Raw genomic sequence first — 16,906 nt, 5'->3', positions numbered from 1 at the left:
TATTAGTTTTAGTCCATTTGGGTCAATAGCGTTTCAATAAATTCGTTCTTTGTAAAGTATGATCATGAGTGATGTGGCCCACTTTTTATATATCAAGGTATGTATATATAAAAAACACTTACCACCAAATGAAATGTGAACACGCATTTTTTGAATACTCCGGCTATATACCACACTTGATACTCCAGCACTCAGAAATTGTACATGACGCACAGATTAACTTAAATCAAACTTATTAAATTGTTTATCTCAAAAAAGAAAAAGAAAAATTGTCTATCTCAATGTATGGCAGTTACATTTCAAAAATCAGTTTGGTCGCACAATTGTAACCTCTTATTTGCTAAATTAGAATTGTTATGGTGAAAATGTAGGTCGTTGATGGGCCAGTTCAAGTACTCTGACAATGATAGGCATGAGCTAGCAGGCCAACTCTCACCTCTGGGCCAATTAGTAAGAACGCTCAACTTCTCAGCTTAAGGTCGAGCCTGACTTCAACAATAGGTTGAGCCCAACCTCAGCAGATAGGTCGTGTCCAACCCCTACGTAAGGCTGAGCTCGACCTCAATAGGCCAGAGGGCCATCTGAAAGAGATCGTCCATCTCGGGGTGGCAATGACGACGCGACCTTGAGACAACCAGGTCAGATCATCCCAAAATGGCTGAGCCCGACCTAACCAACATCCAGTTAGCCTGTGATCCACGTCGAAGATTGCGGGAGCCATGTCCAACACGATTCTCCTTGATATCCCAGTCAATAATCTAGAAAGATCCCTCGCACATAAAACTTAGAATCGTACTAGGATTCTGTCTCTGCCAATACAGGAACAGATGCCTTCTACGCCACCGCCTCTCCTCACCTATAAATAAAAAAAATTCCCAAAGATGAGAGGTACGCAGAATCTCTAGCCCTAATCCTTCCACACTTAACTAAGACCCGGATCCCTAGCTTTGGCATCGGAAGGTCCTCGCTTCTTTTTTGTTTGTTCTTTGTGTTGGTTCCCGAACAACCAGGGAGGGTTGATGAGATTTCTTCATCAACAAAGATCTTAAATATATTTTTATTTTATTTTAATAGGTCAATCAATGTCCACCTATCCGATAGTATCCTACTTGTGCAATATCTAAGTAATTATGTAAGTGCTCGAGTATCATTAGTCACATTACGCCAGAGTATTTTTAACTCGCTTTTATGTGAGGGTAACATGGCCATCAACTTATACTATTTTTAACATTTTGGTCCCTTATCATCGCAACTGAGATAAGGTTAACACGTCCATCTGTTTGGTCCCTTATCATCGCAACTGAGATACGGTTAACACGTCCATCTGAACCCTAATAGGAGTGATCCACATGTTCCAATAAGTGGGTCCCATAGGTATAATCCACATGTTGCAAACGGGTTCTTTTATCCTCATCTAGATTAAGACCTATCCAACGTTGTGAAGTGGAATCATATGATCCTCATCTGAGGATGTGTGAAGTATTATCCTTGGGTCCTCAATTTGAATAGGTGGGCCCGTAGTTGGTTGATCCAAGCTTTTGATCTCATGGGACCCGTCTTGGATGAACCATGCCCGGAAGTTCTTCTGAGCAGTGGAACAATCCTATCCATTCAAACTGCGTTTTGGCGATGGTTACTTGATGGTTAGGATTCTTGGGGCGTGATCCATCGTAGTGGTGGGCCCATCTAATCTAATGCCTGGATGACTGGACCATGGGCCCACTTATCTAATGGTGGAGGATCATATATTTCCCGCACATGATTCCAATGTAGAACAAGCATATTCCGATTATTATTATTATTTTCTCTTACGTAGATATCAACACAAGTTGGATGCGAATCGATCTTTAGGAAGCTTCCGAACGCTAATGTCACAAGGAAAGCGTATTGGCTACTCCCCCTGCCACCACCCCGGTGGGCGGTGGTCGGTCATCTATGGGCCCCACCATGATGTATGTGTTTCATCCATGCCGTTCATCCATTTTTACAGATCATTTTAGAGGGATATAAATCTCAGGTGGACCACACCAGAGGAAAGTAATAGTGATTGGATATCCACCATAAAAATCCTCCTAAGGTCCACTGTACTTTTTATTTGACATCCAATCTGTTGATTAGGTCATACAGACCCAGATGAATGGAAAAAACAAAGATCAGGTTGATCCTAAACTTTTATTGCCCCCAAAAAGTTTGTAATGGTCGATCGTTCATTCAATATTGTTTCCTGTAATGCGGTCCACTTGAGATTTTTATATTCCTCATTTTTTGTATTATGTCATAAAATAATATGGAAAAACATATGGACGGCATGGATGAAACACATACATAATTGTGGGGCCCACGGAGCACTAATGGCTGCAAGGGGAGTAGCCAATCCGTTACCATGTCACTATGGGTGTACACGAACCGAGCTAGCCCGGTTAGCTCTCTCGACTCGACGCAAAAAAGGACAATTTGACTCGCTTCAAAGCTAAGTTCGACCCGGGTTGAGCCGATTTTTTGAGCTCGAAAATGAGTTCTCCAGCTCAACTCAACTCGAATGGAACTCAGATCGAACTAGTTCAATGGCTCGGTTACTTCGATATTGATGTTGCTCACCAAGTGTTTGATGAAATGACTCAACAAAGTGTGGCTAGTGGCAAGGAAGGTATGTATATGAAACAAGTACCCTTTTTTTTTTCTTGATTTTTATGTTACTTAGAAGGTGTTTGATAAATATCTATAAAACCATTGTTGCTGTTTTACATACAGTGAGATTTTAAAAGTGTAGTCCATGTGTTTGTAAAAATGCTACACAGGAAAACTCGACTTGAACTGGCTTGAGCTGTTGACTAAACCGAGCCGAGCCGAGTTGGCCACTTAGGCTCGAGGACCGAGCCGAGTTCGAGCTGGGGTCAGCTAGTGGACGAGCCAAGTCAAGCTGAGGCTAGCTTGACTCGGTTCGACTCGGTGTACACCCTTACATGTCACAATGAGGTTTAGTAACTCCACACACGTGTGGAGCCCTATCCATCCATGTGCAGGCACGTGTGCCAATATGGAATAGCATGCAAGACCCGAGCTTTCCATCTAGTTGGGAATAATGCTTAGATCTCTTCCAAAAAAAATCAGGTACTTTCATTCTCCTGGTGGGGGCACAAAGTACACAGAAAATTGATGGTTCACACAATTATTTTCAAGCCATCCATTTTGTTTGTATGTCATGGCTCAATTGAGAAGTGAAATGGCCCAATTTTTAGGTAAGAAGATATAAGCAATATGGCCCACCTAGTGGAAAGGTCTGATCTTACATTTATGGCTACATGTGGATGGGTAGGGCTGTCCAATGCGTGTGGAATTAATAAACTCCTAATTACGGGTGTACATAAAGTCGAACTGAGTCGAGCTGGCCTTAGCTTGACTCGACTTGACCACTAGTTGACCTCAACTTGAACTCGGCTCGGCTCGGTCCTCGAGCTTGATTGGCTAGCTCGGCTTGGTTCGGCCAGCAGCTCGGGCCGAGTTCGAGCCAAGATCGAGCCGAGTTCGCCATTGAGGGATTTCCACATCTTGCCTGCACCTTCAAAATCTTTCTGTATGTGAAACAGAAATAATGGTTTTACAGGTATTTTATCAAACACCTTCTAAGCAACATAAAAACCAAGAAAAACTAAGAAAAAAAAAAGTATTTATTTCATGTACATACCTTGCCACCGGCCACACTTTGTTGAGTCATTTTATCAAACACTTTGTGAGCAACATCAATGGCAAAATAACCGAGTCACCAAACTGGTTCGATTCAAGTTCGATTCGAGCCGGATTCGAGACGAGTCGAGTCGAGCTAGGGCCCGCTCGAACTCAGCTTGAACTCATTTTCGAGCTAAAAAAATTAGCTCGACTTGGCTCAAACTCAATTTTGAACCGAGTTGAATCGAGCTTTTTCGAGTTGAGTCGAGTGAGCTAACCGAGCTAGCTCGGTTTGTGTACACCCCTACTCCTAATGCTACCTATAAATTAGGAAGGAATTGGATTCCCTCACCCACCCAAGGCTTTATGTATAAATGGGATCCAACCCATCCAGCAATATCACACCACTATTAAAATTGAACTTTCAAACGATCAGGATAATCCAATCATTAGATGAGCCACAACATACAATACAATGGAAAACCATCAAAGTAGGCCGCCTGGTGGTTGGATCGCACTGATTTCTAGGGTGTCAGATTTTCATGACGAATTGATGACAGTATGCTTAATGACTCGTTGTTGGATGACATAACCTACAATGATTCCTTGAAACAAAAGAGCAGTATATGTAATAATCCAAAATAGAGGGGAGGGAGGCCAATCAATCAAATAAATCAACATTTAAATGTCTTGGCTTGTTACTTAGAACTATTGAGAACGTCTCACACGCAGCTAATCATTCTATAGATGAAAGGTTCTTGTAGTTAGTTGTATATGGTGGCCATCATGGTGTGTATGGCTTCCAACCCATCCATAATAGATGAAATATTGTTGGTGCAATTAATTGTATATGGGCCCATCATGGTGTATGTATGGCATCCAACCCATCCATAATAGATGAAATGTTTGTACAATTAGTTGTCTATGGGGCTCATCATGGCCTGTGTATGGTATCCAACCATCCATAATGGTCCCCCATTGTTAAATGGCCAACATACCGTTAGTTTGGTTCCACGTGAATTAGGATTTTTTTTTTTTAGATAGGCTTGTTTGATTATGTTTTTGTTGGCACATATCACATATGTGCATGTAAGTGTGGCAACATGATTCTTTATTTTCCCTGCTAAACGATTTAAATGAGTCTCTCGCAAGAACTAGAAGAGGCTTAGGGAGCTTTTGTCATATTTACAAATAAAAGTTTATCAATTTATTTTTTAAAAAAATTTAACTTTTATATTGTTTAGTAAAAGTGTAATTAAGGGACTTATTTATTTAGAAAGTAACAAATAATTAAGTTTTAATTTTATAAGTCAGAAAGATGTTATTTTTTCAAAAGAGCTTATAAAGCTAGTTTAAGCATGTAGACATTTTAAGCTAATTTTTGGACAAATTTGTCCTTGAACTTACTAAGTAATTTTCATCATTCTTTCTTCTTTACTTTACAATCTCTATGAGGTAGGCCCACTTGATAAACAACTAATATTGAAGGTGGAGCCCCACATGATGAATGGTCCACACCAAAAGTGGGCCCACATAATGCATCATCACATCAAAGGTGAGCCCCACGTGATGGATGGTCTGTATCAAAGTGTGGCCCCACATGATAGATGATCCACATCAAGTAGGCCTTACCTAATGGATGATCCACTTCAAAGGTGGGACCCACATGATGGATGGTGGACATTGAATGTGGGACCACATGATGGAAGGTTGACATTAAAGGTAGGCCCATGTGATGGATGATCCACAACAAAGGTGGGACTATCATCGTAGATGCTAGACATCAAAGGTGGGACTTGCATATGATGGATGGCTCAGATCAAAATGTGGTCCTCCATGATGGATGGTGGAGATTAAAGGTGGGCCCCTCATGATAAATAACCCATATTGAATGTGGGGCCCCACATGAAGTATGGCCTAGGTCAAGGTGGGCCCACATAATGAATGGTTCACATCAAAGGTGGGCCCCACATGATGGATGGCCAACATTAAAGTGTGGCCTGGAATGACGGAACATCCACATCAAGTGGGCCCCATTTAATGGGTGCCCACGTCAAAGATGGGACCCACATGATGGATGATGGTCATTGAAGGTGGGCCCACATGATGGTCGGTTGACATCAAAAGTGGGCACGCATGATGAACGACCCATACTGAAGGTGGGGCCCACACAATGAATGGTCCACATCAACGAACGGCCCATACTAAACTCTCCATTGTAAATCGCTTCATCGCTGCAACATTGGTGGTGAACAGTCAGAACGACCTTCACAGTTCTGATCATAATCCGGCTGATTTGGTGCCTGGGGTCAAAATCGTCCAATCGATTGAAGTCAAATATGACTCTAGCACATCTGACATTAATCTTAACCACACATGTTTGCCCAAATATGAACCGTTCATTACACGTGGCCTCATATCTTATTGAATAACACCAATATGTAAGTGAAATCTACTCATTTAAACACATGGTTTAATTACAAAATGAAAATAAGAGAGCACTAAAACCTTTGACTCAAGAATTAGACGTGCTTTTAACGTTTGAAATGGACGTCAACCTCATGCATGTGTCCAAAACGTCACATACGCATGACATTCAAACCAGCCACGAGGTGATCAGCCACACCACGAAGATCATCTCGTGCCAAAATAAGAGCAATCCACTAATTAGACAGCAACAATTACAAAAGTAATGAACATCGGCATGGACCACCTGATGAACGGATCAGCCTGATTTTTGCTCAAAGGGATCATCAAGGTGGGGCCCATTAGGATGGCTTGGATACTGCACATGCATGTATTCAACCATATTAATCCTAAAAACACAATAATAAACCACCCAAACAGTCGGATGCTGACTGCATATATGATATATCAGATTGCGATCCCCAGGAATCTTATCATACACATGTGAATATAATGAAAGATTGGATACCACCTCACCATATCCTACTTCAGTTGGGTTTTTGATAAGAACATCTACCCATGAGAATATTCTGCTGAGGACATACATGGTGGAATGGCCCACTCAATGGATTTGTATTTAAAAACAACGTCATCACACGTGCAAATAGAAAGTCGCTCTCGAACTTAGTGGATTACAGACATACCCAGGCCGAATGTTTGTACAGTACGGTTCGAACTTTCAGTATGTTCAATTGGGTCATATCCATAGATCCAAACCGTTAATATGATGGGTCTCACCGTGAAATGACCCATACACCCAAAGTCCCCCATTTGGAAAATCTTAGCATGCTGCCTTTTTCAAGTAGAGTGCAAATCATTGCTATGCAGCTATCTCAACCTTTGATTTCTCAGCCACTTATTGAGGATTTATAATTTTCCCAAAATGGGGATTTTTGATCGATGGGCCATCCACTCCAAGCCCATCATATCATCCGTTTGGATCACGAACAATAGCTTCACTTGTACAAAATGAAAGCCCTAATGGCACATGAACAAATATTGTATATAAAAAAAAAAAAAAAAAAAAAAAAAACACAACGTGCATACAACTATCATGATATTGTATAGCAAAAAACAAAACTAAGTGCTCTTAAGTGGGTGGACCACTTAAGTGCCGTACACCTCCATCCACCTCATTCATCAAAGATATCAATGATATCAAGTCTACTTCAAAAGAAAAGAAAGCAGGAGACATCAAAGGTCAGCCAAACACATTGAATTGCATTGTAAAACCTTGTCATCAAATATTGATACTGGTTAAGGGAAAAGCAATTTCTATTGTTGGGTAATAACCCGTTTCTATATTTATCAATTTTAAGTTGCGTGGATCACATTCCTACGGCTAACAGAATGAGGGTCCCACGGCTAGCTAGTATAAATCAACATACAAGGGTGTGGTCTCCAAGCAAAGAAAGCACAAAGCTAGTTCATGCTACATGCAGCATTAGAGATGACAATGACAATGAGGTTGGTGTTAGCAGCTATGGTTGTGGGATGGTTGTGGTTCGATGCGGTTGTGGTGATGGGAGACGTTGGAACAGCTACATCTTACGACCCTCCTTACATACGTATGTAGAACATACCCTTCTTATGTCTCTGATTTTATTGCCTGATGATGTGTGTGTTTTAGTGATAAAAAAAATTTAGACAGAGTCTTTGTGAGTGAATGTGCACATATCCTCTAATAATATTGGGTGGGATCCATGTCGTGCCGTATCGGCCTTTATGGACTGTAAAGGCCGTTATGTAAGGGTAATGATCGCAACGGTTCTTGTTAGGGTTATAACTGCCATTATGAAAAAAAATTGATGTGTATGCACTTATCATTATTATTTTTCAATAGAAAATGAGTCAGTAATTATATATAATGGTAACAGTGGTGGCCCATTATCATTACAGAATACCTTGGTGGTATCCCTACATGCATTTCAAATGAGAGTTTGAATATTTGCATTTCGAAATGCTTGCTAGATTACAAACTACCTTTCAAAGATTGGACAAAACTCACTGGTCACTGCTATAACAATGCAACTAAGCATGATGCTTCATCTTATATTACTTGTTAATTTCCGTGTCCTTGATATGCAGCCACAAGATGCCCTGGCTACAGCAAAGAACAATTTCCAGGGGATGGCTTGTTTGTTGCGGCGAGTAGTGGGGTGTGGGACAATGGTGCCGCCTGCGGTCGGAAGTATAGATTACGGTGCTTGAGTGGGCTCAGGCGCCCATGCAAAGATGACACTATAACAGTAGAGGTGGTTGATGTTTGTCGTCACAATCCATGCCCATCGACGCTTGCCTTATCTAACAAAGCCTTTGACGCCATTTCGAGAATCCCCAATGCCAAAATCAACATCGAATTTGCTCAGTAAGTTCTCTTTCGCACTTCATAGTTATTCACATTCCTTTTCTTGATAGGTATGTAGGATATAGATGCAGTCTGATACTGAATCTTACTGACCTCAATCTTCTCTCCAATGGGTATGCAGGATCTGATGTAGTGAGAGCTCCTTGATGCGTGGCCAGCAACAGTTCTATCACATGACATCACTTCATTTTTAATTCATGTTCTAATTTGCAAGGGCTGTACACCATTGTTCTCTTCCTTCATTTGTACCCGAAATCACATGGCAATAAAGAAAGATATTACAATTTTCAAGTAGCTATTGCAATGGTAGACTCGGAGAATGCTCATTTATATCTTTCTTAGAGGGATTTAGAGGATATAATATCTATATATAATCCAAGAAAGCTCAAAGCCTAACTTGATACTCTCTTGAGTCGATTCAGTATCGTTGTGATCTGTGTACCAAGTCCAAACATCCGGTCCAAATTGCATGGAAGCATAGTGAGGGCTTGTGAGTTCTAACATCCCAAAACAGTGGTAATTTTCATGCTAACATATAAATTTCAGAGAGAGTTATCCTACATTTAAAAAAAAATAATAATAAAAAAAAATCCAAGGACATGCACAGGATGCTCCTGTTCTCATTTTGTAAGAGTGAGGTCCATGGTCAAGTGATCTAGACCAGTGGTCTGTTGGACCCTACTGAGGACCATGCCCCAGAAATCTCATCCATTTAACAATCTGAATTTTCAGTTTGTGGGCTGCAAATAGACAGCACGCATTAAAATTTAAAGAAGAAGAAGAAGAAGAAGAAGAAATGGTCTAAATTCAACTGAAAAGGCACCCAAAATTGGTAGATGGACCTTCAAAGCAGAACAGTTTTTCAGTGGGGTCTGTTAATAGAGAAACTGGAAGCGCGCCTTTATTTAATCTCCTTTTAAATCCCAAAGCCCGGAGTCTCCCAAGAACAATTGCATGGGTAAAATCATCCAGAGCTACTAACGTTCCAGATGCAATTACATTCAGCTTAAAGCCCTTCTCATGTCCTTTGATAAAGCAATTCTTAAAAACAATTGCTCTCGAATTTTGCCCTTACGACCCTATTTTCTCCTTATATGCAATAGAGATCTACATAAACTCATCCTCTAATCCTTCTTAGCAAAAACTGAAAAGTGAAAACTGCTTATTTAAACACATTATTCAATTACAAAATGGAGGTACGAGGAAATGAGTGCTGAGCTCTTTTGACTCAAGACATGCTTCTAGAGTTTGAAACGGATATAGCCGTCGAAATCACACGTGTCCAAAATGTCATATGTGCATGACATCCAAGCCATCCAAGAGGTTGACCATACCACAAAAATTATCTCATCCAAGCCATCAGTGTGGCCCACCTGATGAGTGGATCAGCCTGATTTTTGCTCAAAAGGATCTTCAAGGTGGGGCCACTTCGAATGGCATGATGTTGCACATGAAGGATATACAGCTGGCTGTATTCAGCCATTACCAGTTCTAAAAATACAGTCATAAACCGTCCAAATAGTCGGATGCTGGCTGCATATATCGGATTTCGATCCCATAGAATCTTATCATATGCCTATATGAATAATGAAAGATTAGCTGCTACTACTCCATCCTACTCCAATTGGAGTTTTGATGAGTACATCTGCCCATGAGAAGGTTCTAATTAGGACTGATGTATGGTGGAATGACCCACTCAATGGATTAGTGTTTGAATCCAAGTCAGCACACCTGCAACTTTGTGGATTATGGAAATACCCAGGCCGAATGTTTGTACAGTACAATTTGGAAATTCAGTATGTTCAACTGGGGCATGTTCATAGATCCAAACCGTTAATATGATGCGTCTCACCGTACTGATGGACCCAAAGTCCCCCATTTGGAAAAATCTTAGCATGCAACCTTTTTCTAGTAGAGTGCAAACCATTGCTATGTAGCTATCGCAACCTTCGATTTCTCAGCCAACTGATGTAGAGTGGGTCACAGACACTTTCATGTCCAAGATGGACCAGAGAAGGCCCAAATCGGAGGCGGAAGAGATTAGGACCGTTAGAACCCTAAAACAGGCATATCTCGCAAACGGGAATAAGTTAATTATTTGACGTACCATATATGATTTTGGGTAGGAGAAACTACTTTAGCCAACCAACCCACTACACTGGGTTGCCCACACCGGATTTGTGAGATTCCATAAGATAAATGGTTGAAAGTCCTTTTTAATTTCATTTTTACTATTTATAGTAAGTTTTAATTCGATCATAACTCTTGATCATTTGAGCTTTAGTATTTGTGACCAACATGAAAAAAGCTTAGAAAATTTAAGAGAATAACGTGGTTAGGCCAAATTGGACACTTTTTTATTTTTGACCGTGAACCATGAAGCTTAGTAGAAATCATGACCATTATAGTAAGTCACTTTTTTAGGGAGTTTGAGTTGGAGTTTAATTTTGAAACTTCTTCTTAGGTTTGAGATTACTATTTAAAGGGTTGTAATTTTATTTTTATCATCAATCAATCTATTTTCAAATTTATTAGAATTTATTTCTATTTTTCCACGTGGATTTGAGAAATCTCTGTGAGGACTCCAGAGAAGGTTCATGGATTCAGAATAATTATTCCTTTGAGGAAGACGGTGATTGAACTCATCACATCCATCCCTGCGTCACCAACTATTGAGGATTTATGATTTTCCTAATATGGGGACTTTAGATTGATGGATCATCCACTCCAAGGCCCGTTATATCGTTAGTTTCGATCACAAGCATACAACTTTCATGAGATATATATACATTTCCCCGTGTGAATGGCACTTTTTCAAGTATATAAAAACTAAGTGCTCTTAAGTGGGAGGGCCACTTAAGTGCCGTAAACCTCCATCCACTTCCATCATCAAAGATACCAATAACATCAAAACTACTTAAAATAGAAAAGAGAAGGAGACATTAAAGGTCAGCCACACATGACACATTCATGGGAAAGATTGAATTGCATTATAAAACCTTATCATCAAAGATGAGAATGGTTAAGCGAAAACCAATTTCTATTGTTGGATAACCAACCCGTTTCTATATTTATAAATTTTAAGTTGCGTGGAGGACATTCCTACAGCTAACAGGGCTGCCCATAACAGAATGAGGGTCCCACGGCTACCAGTATAAATCAGCAAGCAAGGATGTGATCTCCAGGCAAAGCAAGCACCAAGCTAGTTCATGCTACATGCATCATTAGAGATGACAATGGGAATTAGGTTGGTATTTGCAACTATTGTTGTGGGATGGTTGTGGGTCGATATGATTGTTGTCATGGGAGACGTTGGAACAGCTACATCTTACGACCCTCCTTACCTACGTATGTAGAATACTCTTCTGTTTATGTCACTGATTGTGTATGTTTTAGTGTGTGTGTATGTGTGTGTGTGTGTGTGTGTGTGTGTATATATATATATATATATATATATATATACACTGAGGAGGTGTTTTTTTTTTTTTTTTTTTGGGAAAATTTCTAAAAGGTCACACGGTTTTGAACTCCGTGGGCCTAAAATTCGTTAAGAGTTGCATATTTGTTGGTGGAATTTATGGTGTGCTATAACGGTTGTGATGGACCATAATAGCCGTTACATAAAGGTAATGATAATAACCATTATATATTATAGGTATTTAGGGCCGTAACTGTCGTTATGGAAAAATGACCCACGATTACCGTTGCGCGGCATAAGGGCGGTAACGGTTCATTACAAGGCAAATATAAGTTTATCCAGTTTTTATTTATTTATTTATTTTTTAAGTAGAAAATGAGGTTGTAAAGATTATTACGGCCTGTTTCGTAAAGGAACGGTGGTGGCTGTTATGTCCACCATTACCGTTACTGAATATGTTGGTGGAATATCTACATGCATTTCAAATGAGAGTTTAAATATTTGCATTTCAAAATGCTTGCTAGATGACAAACTGCCTTTCAAAGATTGGAGATAACAAGTCAGCATGGACACTCAATGCTCACGTACGGTGCGCATTGAAGTCTTGCTAAAAACTAACATATGTTACAACATTCACTGATATAACAATGTAAACCAAGCATACATGATGCTCCATCTAATATTACTAGCTTTCCTTGTCCTTGATGTAGCCACAAGATGCCCAGGTTACAGCAGAGAACGGTTTCCAGGGGATGGTTTGTTCGCCGCGGCAAGCAATGGGGTGTGGGACAATGGTGCGGCATGCGGTCGGAAGTATAGATTGCGGTGCTTGAGCGGGCTCAGGCGACCATGCAAAGACAACACCATAACAGTAGAGGTGGTTGATCTTTGTCGAGACAATCCATGCCAGTCGACACTGGCCTTATCTAACAAAGCCTTTGACGCCATTTCTACGATCCCCAATACCAAAATCAACATCGAATTTGCTCAGTAATCTCTCTCATACATCATAATTAAATACATTCCTTTTCTTGATAGTTATGTAGGATATAGATGCAGTCTTATACTGAATCTTCCTGACCTCGATTATCTCTTCAATGGGTGTGCAGGATCTGATGTATTGAGAGCTCCTTGATGTGTGGCCAGCAACAGTTCTATCACGTGACATCACTAACTCCATTTTAATATATGTTCTAATCTGCAAGGGCTGTATATTATTGTTCTCTGCCTTCTTTTCTACCTGAAATCATATAGCCATAAAGAAAGGTATTTCAACTTTCAAGTAGCTATTGCAATGGTAAGACTCAGAGAATGCTAATTTATATCTTTTTTTCAGAGGGATTTAGAGGATATAATACCTATATATAATTCAACAAAGTTCAAAGCTTCACTTGAAACATATCATACATTTCAGAGAGAATTATCCAACCTTTTTTAAAAACAATAAAATAAATAAAATAAATCCAAGGACATGCACGGGATGCTCCTGTTCTCATTTTGTAAGAGTGAGGTGCACGGTTCAGTAATCTAGACCAGTGGTCTGTTGGACCCTACTGTGGACCACGCCCCAGAAATCTCGTCCATTTAACAATCTGAATTTTCACTTTGTGGGCTGCAAATAGACAGCAGGCGCAGAGAACTACAGAAACGGTCTAAATTCAACTGAAAAGGCACCGAAATTTGGTATATGGACTTTCAAAGCGGAACAGTTTCTGGGTGGGGTCTGTTCATGGAGAAGCGAAACAAAGTGTGTGTGTGTGTGTGTGTGAGAGAGAGAGAGAGAGAGAGAGAGAGAGAGCGCAGGTCCTCTCATTCGGAGAGGTGCTGTCTATATTGTTGGGTTTGTATCCCAACTACTTGCCGATGTGTGGCTGCAGCCACCGTAGAATAAAAGGCTGAAAAGAGAAAGATACGAACTGCTGCTGTATTTTCTTATGAATAGAAACGAATTACATTGCTGCCTTTATAGGCTTTCTTATACTATGAAATTACTAATTTATCCCTGTCTAGATTCATCCTAGGGGCATCTAAAGAAAGAAAAAATCCAAAAGAAAAATCTACTGTTTATCTTCTCCAACTAATATTCTAAACTTAGAAAAATCTCACAGCTAAAAAAATCTTACAGCTAGCATGCACAGCTAGCACATGCACCCTTCACACGGTTTTGGATTTGCAAAATCCTCCACCGTATCCAACACTCCCCTTCAAACCAAAACCGGCTTCATTCCGAACATCGTTCTTAGTCGTTTGAATGCATCTGTCGGCAATGCCTTTGTGAAAATATCCGCCACCTGTTCCGTAGTATGACAATACTCTAATTTCATCGTTTTCTGCTTCACATGATCTCTCAGAAAATGGTATCGGGTATCGATGTGTTTGCTTCTTCCATGCTGCACCGGATTTTTGGCTAGCTCAATTGTCGACTTGTTATCCACATATATGACTGTGGATTCTTCCTGCGGATGTTTCAGCTCCTTTAGCAAATTTCTCAACCAAATTCCTTCACAGACGGTGGACGATGCTGCCATGTACTCTGCTTCACATGTGGACAGGGCGACCACACTCTGCTTCTTCGAGTTCCATGTGAATGCTGTCGACCCAAGATAGAAAACATAGCCTGTGATGCTTTTTCTTTCATCTTGATCACCACCCCAATCACTATCAGAGTATTCATACAACATCGCATCATCATTGTACGGATAAAAGAGACCAAACTCAATAGTTCCTTTGATATACCTCAGTACTCATTTTGCAACTAGCCAGTGTGACTCTTTTAGGGCTTCCATATACCGGCTTAAAAGCCCAACACTGTAGACTATATCTGGCCTAGTGATTGTGAGGTACCTTAAGCTTCCGATTAGGCTCTTGAATAGGGTTGAGTCGACATTTCTTCCTTCTCTATCTTTCGTGAGCTTCAGGCATGTTGTAACAGGTGTATTTACGGCTTTACAGTCGACCATCTGAAACTTCTCAAGAAGTTCCTTTGTGTACTTCTTCTGGGATATGTGAATGCCGCCGACTTGTTGCTTCACCTCAATGCCCAAGAAGAAAGACATCAATCCACCATCAGTCATTTCGAACTCTTTGAATATAGCCTGCTTGAATTCTTCAAACATCGCCTGACTGCTCCCAGTGAACAGCAGATCATCAACATATAAACAAGCGATAAGCATATCACTACGAGCATTCTTCTTTGTGTAGACGGCATGCTCATATGGACATTTGACGAAATCATTTTCTTGAAGATAACTGTCGATCCGTGCATTCCAAGCACGAGGAGCTTGCTTCAACCCATACAGGGCTTTCTTCAGCCGATACACCTTGTGTTCCTCCCCTTGCATGACAAAGCCTTCAGGCTGGTCAACGTATACTTCTTCTTCAAGTACCCCATTTAAGAATGCAGATTTCACATCCAGTTGGTAAATCATCCGACTGTGATGAGCTGCAAGGGAGATTATCATTCTTACAGTGTCAAGGCGAGCAACTGGGGCGAAAACTTCTTCATAGTCTACGCCATATTTCTGTTTGTAACCTTTTGCTACGAGCCTTGCTTTATATCGTTCGATTTTACCATCGGCATTTCGCTTGATTTTGTACACCCATTTGAGACCAATGGTCTTCTGGCTTTTGGGGAGTGAGGTCAACACCCATGTTTGATTCTTCTCGATGGCATGAATCTCTTCTTCCATAGCCTTTCTCCAACATTCTTCATTCACAGCCTCCTCGAATGTGAGAGGCTCATGGTCCGCATACAGGCAGAGTAAATTTACTTTCTCAGTTTCTGCATAGACGTCGTTGAGGCTTCTCATTTTAATAGGAGCCAAGGGTGAAGAAGAATCGGATGAAGATGTGCTGGATGAATTCTGATTTGATGAAGTACTTCCAGGAGAGATGGAGCATACTCCTGGACTTTGGCGATTCGAAGGGGGTGATGTCTGCTCTTGAATCTCAGGTCTCTCTTCTTCGTATTCTTCGACCTCGACCTGCTTTTCTTTGGCCGAGTTTCCCTCATTCCATTTCCATGCTTCTTCCTCACAAAATACCACATCTCTACTCACCACCAGCTTATTGGTTAGTGGGTTGTAGAGCTTGTATGCCTTTGACTCTTCGCTGTAACCGATGAAGATGCATTTCTCGCCACAATTATCAAGCTTTTTCCTTCTCGCTTCTGGAACTTGAGCATAGGCGACACACCCAAAGATCTTAAGGTGCGCCACGCTCGGCTTGTATCCACTCCATGCTTCTTGCGGTGTCTTGAATCTAACACTTTTGGTCGGACACCTATTAAGCAGATAGGCAGTACATGCAACTGCCTCTGCCCAGAAATTCTTTGGTAGACTTTTCTCCTTTAGCATGGTCCTCGTCATGTCGAGGATGGTGCGGTTCTTTCGTTCTGCAATTCCATTTTGTTGTGGCGTGTATGCTGCAGTGTGTTGTTGTTTAATGCCATGTTCCCTGTAATATTCTCGAAAAACATTTGAGGTGTACTCCCCACCTCTGTCAGATCGGAGAGTTTTGATTTTAAGACCACTTTCTTTTTCAACAAGGGCCTTAAAAATTTTAAAAATAGTAAAAGCAGCAGACTTCTCTTTAATTACATACACCCACAATTTTCTACTGAAATCATCAATGAAGGTAATAAAGTACTTATTACCTCCAAGAGAGATTGGCTCTAATGGTCCACAGATGTCAGTGTGAACCAACTGCAACGGTTCTCTTGCTCTTCGGGATACTCCACTCGGAAAGGAGTTTCTTTGTTGTTTCCCAAGTGTGCACGTCTCACACACATGTTCTGGAGCTTCAATGGCAGGCAAGCCATGCACCATGCTTGATGAGGACAGAAGTTTCAAGCCACTGAAGTTTAGATGGCCAAAGCGAAGATGCCACGTCCAGGAATCATTCTTTGCTTTCCCATAAAAACACTTCTCAAGCATTGTGTTTATATAGAGAGGAAACATACGATTCTTCGTCATCTGGACTTTTACAAT

The 16,906-nt window shown here is 40.7% G+C and overlaps 2 protein-coding genes across 2 annotated transcripts; both read left to right on the top strand.

Moving 5' to 3' along the window:
* The first annotated feature begins 7,209 nt into the window (after positions 1 to 7,209).
* On the top strand, positions 7,210 to 8,794 carry LOC131224058 (EG45-like domain containing protein). The gene is made up of 3 exons (XM_058219632.1): positions 7,210 to 7,700; positions 8,221 to 8,500; positions 8,622 to 8,794. The coding sequence occupies exons 1-3, from the start codon at positions 7,562 to 7,564 to the stop codon at positions 8,626 to 8,628; spliced, it is 426 nt and encodes a 141-aa protein (XP_058075615.1). The 5' UTR covers positions 7,210 to 7,561; the 3' UTR covers positions 8,629 to 8,794.
* Positions 8,795 to 11,685: 2,891 nt separating this feature from the next.
* Positions 11,686 to 13,167, top strand: LOC131224057 (EG45-like domain containing protein). The gene is made up of 3 exons (XM_058219631.1): positions 11,686 to 11,848; positions 12,629 to 12,908; positions 13,028 to 13,167. The coding sequence occupies exons 1-3, from the start codon at positions 11,710 to 11,712 to the stop codon at positions 13,032 to 13,034; spliced, it is 426 nt and encodes a 141-aa protein (XP_058075614.1). The 5' UTR covers positions 11,686 to 11,709; the 3' UTR covers positions 13,035 to 13,167.
* The last annotated feature ends 3,739 nt before the right edge of the window (positions 13,168 to 16,906 follow it).

The sequence above is a fragment of the Magnolia sinica genome, chromosome 13, assembly GCF_029962835.1.
Source record: "Magnolia sinica isolate HGM2019 chromosome 13, MsV1, whole genome shotgun sequence".
NCBI classification, from domain to species: domain Eukaryota; kingdom Viridiplantae; phylum Streptophyta; class Magnoliopsida; order Magnoliales; family Magnoliaceae; genus Magnolia; species Magnolia sinica.
Note: the sequence above shows the minus strand (reverse complement) of the source record. Positions and strands in the feature narration are given on the sequence as shown.